Source organism: Mytilus trossulus, chromosome 2, assembly GCF_036588685.1.
Source record: "Mytilus trossulus isolate FHL-02 chromosome 2, PNRI_Mtr1.1.1.hap1, whole genome shotgun sequence".
Classification (NCBI taxonomy): domain Eukaryota; kingdom Metazoa; phylum Mollusca; class Bivalvia; order Mytilida; family Mytilidae; genus Mytilus; species Mytilus trossulus.
In genome coordinates, this window is record NC_086374.1 from 87,151,485 (window position 1) to 87,164,312 (window position 12,828).

Below are 12,828 nucleotides of genomic sequence, written 5' to 3' on the forward strand. Positions count from 1 at the left end.
TAACCTTTTTTTTTAATACATATTACCAAAATGGGAAAATGCTCGTCTTTGGATTATCTTCCTTCAAAAAGTAGATATTAAAACAAATAATAAACATTTCTATTTCTAAGTTAGGGTAATAAAATATTATTTCCATAATTTGATATAATGATAATATTGTTATTCAAATATAATTACATTTTCAATATGTTACAATCAGATGAAAGTGATATAAACACAAATAATCTGCATAAACTATTGCTTACATATATCCAATTTAAACGATTTGCTTCCAGCAAATCAAGGGAGCATCAAAAATAGGAGAGACAACTAAAATTTACCGTTATTTGGAGATAAAATCAATTCGCGTGCTCATAGAACAACAGGTGTCGTCTGCCATTGATTAAAATGAAAAACAATGTTATCAAAAATTCACTTATAATTAAGTCAGTAGAAGTGTTGGTAAGTAAAACGATTTTTTAAACATTTATTAATGCTTTCTTCTTTTTTTTCTATCTAATACCGTAATTAAAATTATCAAAAATACCGAACTCCGAGGAAAATTCCAAACGGTATTAACATAATATAAAAGAAATAAGAAAATGCTTTCAGCAAAAAATGTGTATAATTTCTAATGATCTTTTATCTACTAAGTTGCAATTAGGCAGTAGAACTTTTTAATATGGCTTCATCTGTTTTACTTAAAATTAAATTTACCCAATTACTCAAACATTGCTTTAATAATTTCTCGAAAATGAAAAATAATGAAAAGATATATTTTAAAACTTCTAGATGAAAATATGGCAGACATGACGCTTCAACATTTGTCAAGTAGAAACCAAACTTTGAATGGGATAAATACCACAGGAATGAAATTCAACACAGCCTACGGTAATGAGGGAGCTACCATTTGATTTTTATGGGGGGGGGGGGGGGGGGGTAGGATGAAAAATTTTGTCCTGCATTTTTTTTAGTTGTAATCTCTGTCCTGCCTTTTCATTTTTCACTCTATCCGGTCCTGCTTTTTTTTTTTTTAGTTTATCCTGACTTTTTTTACATAAATTGTCATCCTGACTTCTTTTTTTTTTGCAAGGGTCTCATCCTGCCTCTTTTTTTACTCAAAACTCCTGTCCTGCCTATTTTTTTCAAATTTCATCCTAGCCCCCCATAAAAATCAAATGGTAGCTCCCTAGTGTCTTTATTTAAAAACTTTATGTCGTGTAAATGTGCAATAGGGATACCAGAATGTATAATTTCGATAAACAAAAATGTTATAACACAAAATACAAATGTAGTAACAAAAAACCGAACTCCCAGGTGAAATCAAAAAGTGTAGTGTAAGAACCACTACAAAACATGCATGGAAATAAACTCTTCATAGATACCAGGACTGAATTTTGTACATACGTCAGACGCGCGTTTCGTCGACAAAAGACTCATCAGTGACGCTCGAATCCAAAAAGGCTAAAAAGGCCAAATAAAGTACGAAGTCGAAGAGCATTGAGGACCAAAATTCCTCAAAGTTTTGCCAAATCCAGCTAGGCTAATATATTCCTGAGGTAGAAAAGCCTTAGTATTTCAAAAATTCAACATTTTGTAAACAGTTAATTTATAAACATAACCATATCAATGATAATTCATGTCAGAGTTTGACTATTATTTGTTGGGAAGTTGAACTAATTAAGTATTTGAAAGGTTTTGCCTCATTCAGGCAAATAGTCTATTCCTTACGTAGAAAATCCTTAGTTTTTTAACAACTCAAAGTTTTGTAACCAGTTAATTGAATATTACTATGTTAGGGATAATTAGTTTCTAATAACTATATATACTGGATTGGGAATTCCCCCTGCACCAGCAGTGGCATTAGACAAGTGGTTGTATATTTGTCCATCTGATGAGTTAAGCCTTTTTCAACTGACTTTATAGTTCGTTCTTATGTTGTACTGTTATACCACTGTCCCAGGTTAGGTGGAGGGTTGGGATATCGCAAACATGTTTAAACCTGCCACATTATGTATGTATATGCCTGTCCCAAGTCAGGAGCCTGTAATTCAGTAGTTGTCGTTTGTTTATGTGTTATATATTTGTTTTTCGTTCATTTTTTAAAATGAATAAGGCCGTAAGTTTTCTCGTTTGATTTGTTTTACATTGTGATTTCGGGGCCTTTTGAAGCTGAATAGGCGGTATGCGGTTTGCTCACTGTTGAAGGCCGTACGGTGACTTATAATTGTAAATTTCTGTGTCATTTTGGTCTCATGTGGAGATTTGTTTCATTGGCAATCATAACACATCTTCTTTTTTATATAAACTCTCATCAGAGATACAAGTCTTTATTATTTTGTACACAATGCGCATGTTTTGCCTACAAAAGACGATCGAATAGAAAAAAGTTAAACGACCAATTAAAGAACTAAGTTGAAGAGTGTTGAGGATACAAAAAAATCTGAACAGGTTGTCATTTATAGCTAATGAAATCTTTTCTTGTGGTAGATAGTTAACACGGTTAATAATTTAATACGTCAGACGCGCGTTTCGTCTTCATAAATGTCTTCAGTGACGCAAACAATAAAAATAGTAAGAAAGCCAAACAAGTATAAAGTTGAGGAGCATTGTGAACCCGACATTCCAAAAAGTTGTGCCAAATACGGCTTAGGTTATCTTGACCATCTTTAGCCTTTCGGATCATATTTTTTTCTTCAAGTTTACAATTACAAAACATCAGTATTTAAACGGTTTGGTCATCTATAAACAAAGTGGTATGTCAAAGAACGTCTCGTCTTTTTTTCTAAACAAAAGTTAATCGGAAGGTTCAAAGGCCTTGTTGATGAATATTCCGTAACAACTTCACAAATAATACACGGTGGTCTTGAAGTATAATTTCCGTATGGACGTTGCGTACTAAATTATAATCCTGGTACCTTTGATAACTTTTTTTTATCATCTCAATAACATGTATTGGTATTCTTTTATTTGTCTTTATAAATATTAATTTGACTGTTAAGTCCTTTTCTTTTTTTGTGATATCTATTTGACGTGATTCTGTACTTATGTATCTCGTCATACTTTGAACGACAACATCATTTTATATCTACCTGTATGTCGTCAAACGCGCGATTCTACGCCAATACCTGAAATATTTCAATCCTTTATGGGTGAATATTACAAAGATAAATAAAATCGTATAATAAAAAAGCAAAATGAGGATGTTAAATATGCATTTTTGTGCTTTTTTGTTACATTTGTGTTTTTTTAAAGTGATTAAGATAATAACACAATGTTGACTGCTGTACCCCTTTTTGACATTTGTATATATTGTGTCTTTGTTCACTCATCGGTGTTAATATAATGGAATTTGATGTGACTGTCATACAAGTGAGAGGTTTAGCTAGCTATAAAAACGGTCCAATCCACCAATAATGCCTGTACCAAGTCAAGAATATGACATTTGTTATCCATTCGTTTGATGTGTTGGAGCTTTTAATTTTACCTTTTATTAGGGACCCCTTTTTTAGTTTTTCTCCGAGTTGAGTATTTTTATGATTTTACTTTTTTCATTGCTTTTTTTTTTAAATTAAACTTAGTTGTTAGAAGTTTCAGAAGAGCTTCCTGATCCTTCTTTATTTTAAAAAGGAAACTATGATGTGCATCGACTGTGAAATCATCCGATGTAATACATATGACTCTAATAATTCAAAAATCAAGTATTAAGGTAAAAGCTAAGATTATGACGAAACTCCGAACTCCGACGCTTCATTATAATTCTTAATCTTAATCAAATTCATTTTCCCCAATAACATACAGAAAAGACTGTCATGAAATTAAAATGGACTTGATGCAGCCCCTTAATTTTCAATAAAAACAACCTAATTTTGTTCACACTGATCTTTTAAATCTAATGTGTTTTCTGTAAAGAGATTTAGAATCAAATAACCCACTAACACATGCTTACTGTAAGTTACACAAGATGAATGGTTGGTGCCTTACAGACTCTTTTTGTTAATACTGAGATGTCAGTAGCTACATGTAGAATGAGTTGAAAGAATACACACAAATAGGTAATCTGTGAGGTACAAGATGTATTTCAGGTATGTGCAAAAGTGGACATACAATCATTGTCAGACTTTAAAAAAAGAAATTTAAAAAAAAAAAACGTGGACATATTTCAATAGGATTATGTTGCAGTTTTAATATACAATCCGATTGTTAGACTTTTAAAAAAAAAAATCATAAAAATAAACACACAATTGGATGACTAAGAGAAAATGAAATAAATAATAGATACTTTTTGTCACAATTTTCACTATGTAACTGATCTGTGATTGTTTAATCATAAATGTTCTAATTGCTCATTTGCGTGATAGAACATCCAGTATTAAGTACGTGAATTGTATTGTATTTACGGATTATATATCTAGTTGATTTGTTCATTGATTTTGTGTACATTTCAATATTACGTGAACATACTAATTCAACTTTAAAACATAAAACAAGGAATGCCCCTTTTTTGGAAAAAATATAAATGACAATATTTAGATTCAGGTTCATGAGGACCCTATGGCTAAAATGGCTGCATTTTCAACTGAAAATTTACTCTGAGTACAGACAAACCTGCGCATCTAGAAAAGCATGCCCTAGATAAAAAAAATTGATTTTGCCATTTGATTAGGGACTTTTCACTTTTAATTTTTCTCGGAGTCCGGTATTTTTGTTATTTTACTTGTTGATATGTACTTCTCAAATATTTTTCTAAATTAATTTTCATTAGAAACGCTTAATACGAAATATTGGTAAGAACCAGTTTCCTATCTTAACATTCACAGGAATTGACTTTCAAACTTTTTGGACCACTTAATTACCGAAAGAATTATATGTAGAGTGCACACAAATTATACACAAAAAGATTCTATTGAACCATCAACATACATCTTTGTTGTCTTTAATACAAACTGGTATATTCACAATGTGACTAAATATTATAAAAATTGGTTGATTTATCAATGTGTCTGTGTCTAAATTAACTAATGACAATTTTAGCACGCCTTAGTATAATGAATAAATAAGTGACCGAGTAATTATGACAGTGTCACAGCATTTATTTAAAATAGCCTTTCAATACCGGCATAATCATGGGTATTGTGATAAATGTTTGTACGAATTTCAAGATTATATATATTCGTTACATACATACATCAGTGTTTGTGATGTCTTGGGTTGTCGTAAATGGAAGATGTTCGTTGTTATTCTGCGATTGACTATTATATTAATTATTTGTGCGTTTTAAAGTGATGAGTGTTTGTTTTTGCTGTATTTCTGTCACGCAGTGGCGTCATTTTAGCGATATTTTTAACATTGCCATGTAAGCGTGGCTAGCTGTAAATTCAGGTTCAACCCACCATTTTTTTCATTAAATGTCCCTTCCAAGCCAGGAATATAGCAGTTGTTATCAACTAGTTCGTTTCTATGTATGTTAGCGTTTGGTTTTGTTGAACTTCAGTGTTTCTTTTGTTCCGTTGAACATTTTCCGTTGTTTTCCTCTTATAGTTGACGTGTTTCCCTCAGTTTTAGTTTGTAACCCGGATTTGCTTTCTCTCAAAATAAGTCTGGAACAGCGGTATACTGTTGTTGTCTTTTTTTTATTGATGTTGAATTCGCATAAACCTATTTAGAATCTAAATCAAGGCAAATAAACAAAAACCTGATAGAATTGCATTAACTCAAAAATGAGCGATAACAGATGAGTCATCATAGTAAAGCCTGCCTTGAATTCATCACCCTCCATAAGAATCCACACTTAGTTAATATTTTACAATCAGGAATAGGAAGCAAACGGTAAAACAATATATTCTCGTTTGAATTGTTTTATATTTTTCATTTCGGGGCCTTTTATGGCAGACTATGCGGTATGGGCTTTACTCATTGCTGAAGGTCGTACGGTGACCTATATATGTTAATTTTTGTGTTATTTGGTTTGTTGTGGAGAGTTGTCTCATTGGCAATCATACCACGTCTTCTTTTTTTTTTTTATATCATACTACTATTCTGATAGTTAAAGATCTACGACTGGAAGAACAAGTAACTAGTGAGTTGAAAACATTGAGAAACAAACCTATGATATCGGCCAACCAATTTGTTATGATGACTGTAAAAAGTAGATTGCAGTTGATATATAACCATGTTTCAGCAGTTGTTGAGTAAGTGGTACATACCTCGTGAGGTCCGATTATTATGACCATGCATTGGCGTGACGTAACAACTGAGATATGTAGACATACAAAGGGGAAAAGGGAATAATTTAACGGTACAAATTTTAATCTATCAGATGCCAATTTCGACAAATACTGTGTCCTCAGTGTTTTGAGTTCGAAATATGTCATAGTTTAAAATATAAAATAAACGTTCAGTCAACTGGTAACACCAAAATGGAACAATAGTAATGTCAAATCAATCAACGAATCTGAGCATTACATTAAGGAAATACATTCTTTAATTCAAAATGATATCACAAATTGTTTACTAGCAAATTTCGATAAACCAACATCCGTCATTTCATGCCACCACAAAATTCGGATGGTGATGCATATGTCGACAATGTATCTTTTATTTGACAATTATGAAGTTTAAATCATAGATCGTAGTTTAAAATCGTCCATCTATTTCAATATACTGTATCTCTTAGGTTGAAAAACACACACACTCTTTGAAAAAGATTGATGAATTTCTGTTGATGTAAATTTTCAAAACAGTTGTCGTTCCTAAGAGACGACATCAAACGTTCAATGTAGGATACAAAACTTAATTCACATAGTTTTGTCTCTAACCAGCCACCCATCTCTTAAATTTATTTGGGAAAAACGATAGACCAATATGAATATATGTAAATAATATTATGTATATAATCGATTTTGGATAAACAAAACTTGCAGCAATTTCAACCCCCACCCCAAACTATTTGAATTAAGTTTTGTATCCTACATTGATCTTTTGGTGTCGTCCCTATATCTACTTTGAATTGTAAAATGGTTATTTCCATTCGTTTCTTCTATTTTACTGATGAGTCTTTTGTAGACGAAACGTGCGTCTGGCGTATATGCAAAATTTAGTCCTGGTATATATGATGACGACTTTACAGAATCAGTTTTCAAATGAATGCATGCAGGTCTAATGAATAACAAATATATGTATCATATCATTAAGAAATGCAGTTTGAGACGTTCTGTCTATTTTTGGTCAAGATTACAAATAATGGTGGTCTAAATGAAAAATAAGTTGAACATCCTTTTTTTGTAATCAAAAATCATGTTCCTTATATGAAATTCAACCTTACACTAGCTATTGTTTAATATGTATACTACATACTACCTCTGCTGGTGGACTATCAGTCCCCGAGGGTATCACCAGCTCGGTAGTCAGTATTTTGGTACTGACATGATTTAACAAACTTTACTAAAATTGTCCGTTTATTAATTTATAAATTATTAAGAAACTAAGGTTTCAACTCCCTCAGGCAAAATTGGCTTTAGAAGAATTTGGTTATTTTAGGTATTTTTTGACATACAGCTCTTCATCGGTTTCGGTACTTGTACATCTTCGGATTTCAAATGTTTGGCTTTGAGCGTTCCTGATGAAGGTAAATCCAGAAAAGCGCTTCGGACGCAAGAAATTAATAACGTGTTGTTTTCAATACTAGTACCATTGTATTATAAATATATCTTTATTTTAAATATGTAGATAATTTTTTCGACCCACTTGGACAGCTGAAGAAAAACGTTATAGGTGGAAGCAAACCGAAAGTGGCGACACCAATGGTTATAGCCAGGATTGAAAGGTACAAAATGGAGCACCCAACAATGTTTGCATGGGAAATAAAGGAAAAACTATTAACAGAAGGTACAGTTTACAAAGAAACAACTCAAGCTAAATAAAGTTTATTTTACTACTTTCGTGCGTCCGGAGTGCTTTCCATGATTTAGGTAAAAATTAAATAAAACTCAAACAACTAAAAGAGGGACGAAAGATACCAAAGGGACGGTCAAACTCATAAATCTAAAATAAACTGACAACGGGTTTTTTTTTTAATGTTTGCTATATTGATGATATATAGATAAATAGCAGGTAGACGTTATGACGAATTAACCTCAGCTGAAGAATAACACTAAAATATCTTCATTTTAAAGAAAAGGATACAATATAAATAATGAACATTTCAACTATTCACATTGTGTTCTTTTCATTAAATACTAAGAAGCATATTCGGTAACAATTATATTATCTAAGTATTTTGATTGACAGGATTTTGTTCTCCACATAACGTTCCCAGTGTTAGCTCGATCAACAGAATACTGCGTAACCGTGCAGCGGAGAAGGCAGCTTTTGATTACAGATTTCTGACTTTCCCTAGCTACCAAATACCATTTCAACATCTGTGGAATTCGTCAATCATTCCAAGGCCTGTGGTGATAAAGCCCACAGCTACACTTCCCCGTTTAGCGCCAAAAGAGGGTAAGTTCCTGTTTTATAAATATGTTTCACTCAAGTTATACAACTATATGTATTTTACAATACGTATTCTAGCAGTGTATCCAGTCTCAACAAGAAATAAGCTAATGTCATCATTTCACTGTGGTTCGAAAAAAATGAGTTTATTAATCTGCAAGGTCTCCATATAGTGTGAACAGGATTGTTGTTAGTCTCGTTATCTTTTTTCTTCCGATTGTTGGGACGTCTTTCTTCTAACTAATGTTGTAAGTGTTTCCTTTGTATCCCCCTTTGTGCCATTCCGGCTCGTTTAAAACTTAAAAGCTAATACATGTGCAGGTAACAAATGCCTCTATAGAAGAGCAAAACATTTTTGAATTACTTGTATGACCGTATTTGTTTATACTAATATTTGTACATAACGAATTAATAAAGGGTGATTGCTGTTTTTGAATACTAGTAGACAAAAAACTATAACAAAATATCAAATAAAAAAGAATATATTTTATATAATTATGCAAAGGGAATAAATGATATACATGAAAAAATGAATGATATAACCAATCAACGCCAGTTACAAAAAGAGAGTATAAAGTCAAATCACAAAAACAATGAACTCACGGGAAAATTCTAAACGAAAAGTCCGTAGTTTTCAACGAAGTGAGCAATCTTTTTTATCATAAATTTAAAAGAAATTCATTTATGTCGTTGTCGGTTTGAAAAACATCCCAATCCATACATCTTATATTTATAATCGTTGTGCCCTGGTAGATTCAACAGACAATACAGAGAAACTTAGAGTGCCTGTGTGTAACACAAGAATGAGGAGAAACCGTACAACATTTACTGCTCTACAACTTGAAGCGCTGGAAAAAGCATTCGTACAAACCCAATACCCCGGAGTTAATACAAGAGAAGAGCTTGCCACTAATACTGGGCTCTCTGAGGCAAGGGTACAAGTAAGTATTGGTATTTAAATCTGAAGTCATCACTTATATTCTCTAACCCAATACTACCCGAGACAAACAAATGTATATAAGTAGCTGTTATAGCAGTTATATGCTGAAGGACGCCTCCGGGTGCGGGAGTTTCTCGCTACATTGAAGACCTATTATAGGGACCTTCTGCTGTTGTCTGTTCTATGGTCGGGTTGATGTCTCTTTGACACATTCCCCATTTCCCCTCTCAATTTTAATTTTATTATTGCTATTCTCATCTGATATTTTTAAGTTTCCCAGATTATTGTTGCTTACTTCGTGGTCTTTTCAATGTCTACGGTTGCTTTGCAAATTGATTAGTACAAGAACAAGAAAATATTCGCGCCTGTTTCTGCCCCGGTAACCATTGCAGCTATTTCATTGAAAATAATAACTGATCTGAATTTTTATACCTGTGTCTTCTTAGCTTCAACTAAAAATATTACAGTTGATTGTGCGAATAGGATAAGGTTCACATTTAGGCATATGCGATTTATTTTTGTCTGTAAGTAGCCTATATGTATTTATTTTCATCGCTTTTCAGGTATGGTTTTCAAACCGGAGAGCAAAACAAAGAAGGACTCAAAGACTTGGATTTTTGCAGACTTCATCTTTAGCCCTGATTAACCGTTACTGTTCAAATGCGGCATGCAAAATGAACCATGCTATTGATGACATATCATTATCGCCAACGATTAATAATAAGACAATAAAAGATGATTTGAAAGATACTGCGGAAAATAACAAAAGAGAAATAAGTGATAACCAGGATAATGATGAAATAGACAGTGTTACAAATGAAATAGATGAAGACTCGGATGTTGAAGTTGATGTTTAAACCATAATCATAATATGTAACTTTTTTCAGCGCGTTACTTTAGTCTATCAAACTCTTCATCAACAGTTTTTTTGTAAAGTCCAATACAATAAATAAATATTGTATAGTCTTGTGTAAATCTCATACCTTATACATCCTTATACTGCAACATTATGTTTTAATTGTGTGTAATATTTTTTTAATATCCATTCCATGATTGATGGTCTAAAAATGTACAACCAATATGTGCAGACGTCATGTGACTAAAAAAAGTCACTTATCTTGAAATAGATGATTTAGAAGTGTTACACTGGACATCGTGAGATAACTTTATATGCTGATAGCTTACATCGCATAGCATTCTGAACAATGCATGTCAAACTATACAAGTAAAGAACTAGCCCATGAAAGCATGACATTCTGAACCACACATGTCAAAATTATACAGGTAACGAACTAGCCGATGATATTATATTATCCTTAACAATACTAGTCAAAGCTTTACGGATAATAACCTAGCCAATGACAGTATACCGTCCTGATCAAAACTGGTCAAAGCTATACAGGTAATGAACTGGTCAATGAAAGTATATAATCTTGAACAAAACTGTGCAAAGAGGTACTGGTCAATGACAGTATATCGTCCAGACCAGAACTAGTAAAATACTATACAAGTAATGGACTGGCCAATGAAAGTAAATCGTCTAGACCAGAATTGGTAAATACTATACAATTAATGGACTGACAAATGTTGGATAAATAAAGACAACAGTAATATACCGCTATTCGAAACTCATAAATCGATAGAAAACAACAAATCCGGGTTACAAACTAAAACTGAGGGAAATGCATTTTAAAATATAAGAGAAGAACAACGACACAACATTAAAATGTAACACACACAGAAATGCAGAAACAAACTAAGAATTAGACAAAATCCGATGAGAATAACAATTATAACCTAAAAAATTAGACAACACATCGACACCGTCTTAGTCTGGGGAAATTCTTCAAACGTGAAAATCCTAGTCATGACAAAGATGGTTACAGACACTGCAAAGTCAGCAACAAACCAGCAAAGACCCATCGAAACAACATCTGATACACAAATTTAATAATACTTTTAGATATTTGGGTGATATTTTGGCTCTCAATAATGACGTCTTCAGTATGTATACTAAAGAAATTTATCCTGTTGAACTTACTTTACATAAAACTAATCCTAACAATAACCTTGTCGCCATCTTACGGTGTTTACATATCTCAACTTGTACGATTCGCTCGTGTATGTAACATTGTTTTAGATTTTAACGAGAGAAATTTAATTATTGCTGAAAACTTATTACAGCAGGGTTTTCGATATCACAAACTAGTCAAAACATTTACTAATTTTTATCATCGTATAAGGAAATCATTCGTAAATACAGCTTAACATGCAGACTTCTTATACGTTCCGGTATTTCACATCCAATTTTTTATGGAAATATTCTTTATAAAGCACAAAAATGTTAGTATTCACCTCAAAAGCTAACAAAACCTTTAAATACACTTATTAAGAAGTGATGTAGTGACGATACTGTTGTCAGGTCATTTAAGATTGCATATTTTGGCGTTTATATTGATTGACTTATAGGGTCTTTGCATCGATACTGAACACATTTATTTAAAAACCAGTTGTTGGCATGACACGGGTTATGTGCTTTTCTTATATGTTATAACTGGTATAATACCAAACACCTATCGGGGAAGATTGTGCCTGATGTTCATATGATGAAGACATAATCATTCAACATTTTAATTGAAGTCTGGAGGTGGCATGTCAGTTAATTGCTTTTAGTCTGTTGTATTATTGTCATTTTGTTTATTTTCTTTGGTTATATCTTCTGACATCAGACTCGGACTTCTCTTGAACTGAATTTTAATGTGCGTATTTTTATGCGTTTACTTTTCTACATTTGCTAGAGGTATAGGGGTGGATTGTCTCATAAACATCTTAAACCCCGCCGCATTTTTGCGCCTGTCCAAAGTAAGTCTTGTATCATTTTTAATTTTAGTTTCTTGTGTACAATTCGGAGTTTTAGTATGGCGTTCATTATCACTAAACTTGTATACATATTTGTTTATGGGCCAGCTGGAGGACGCCTCCGGGTTAGGGAGTTTATCGCTGCATTGAAGACATGTAGGTGACCTTCTGCTGTTGTCTGTTTCATGCATGGTCTGGTTGTTGTCTCTTTGACACATTCACCATTTTAATTCTCAATTTTACTATCATATATAAATAGAAGGTGCAAACTAAATCCTTTCTAAAGCTTAGCTAAATTTGGAAAAAACTTTCAAAATCCGGCTCCTAAATGGTCTTTTACATTGTACTTTATTAGCTTTTTTTACTTTTATTATTCGATTGTCAAAGAATAATAAGTCTTTTGTAGACGAAACGCCCGAAAGGTAAACACAGTTTTTGAGCCTTTTGCATTGTCTATAATAAGTTTATTCATAATTTCCAATGGACTATGTTATTGGAGCTTACGACCAAAATGCATTATTTATTAATAAAGGTAACAGTAGTATACTGCTGTCAAA

General features: G+C 32.5%; 1 protein-coding gene across 1 annotated transcript; it reads left to right on the forward strand.

The window, feature by feature from the left end:
• The first annotated feature begins 341 nt into the window (after positions 1-341).
• On the forward strand, positions 342-10,375 carry LOC134708239 (paired box protein 6 homolog). Its single transcript, XM_063568624.1, has 6 exons — positions 342-441; positions 772-870; positions 7,708-7,866; positions 8,269-8,478; positions 9,226-9,413; positions 9,976-10,375. The coding sequence occupies exons 2-6, from the start codon at positions 780-782 to the stop codon at positions 10,267-10,269; spliced, it is 942 nt and encodes a 313-aa protein (XP_063424694.1). The 5' UTR covers positions 342-441; positions 772-779; the 3' UTR covers positions 10,270-10,375.
• The last annotated feature ends 2,453 nt before the right edge of the window (positions 10,376-12,828 follow it).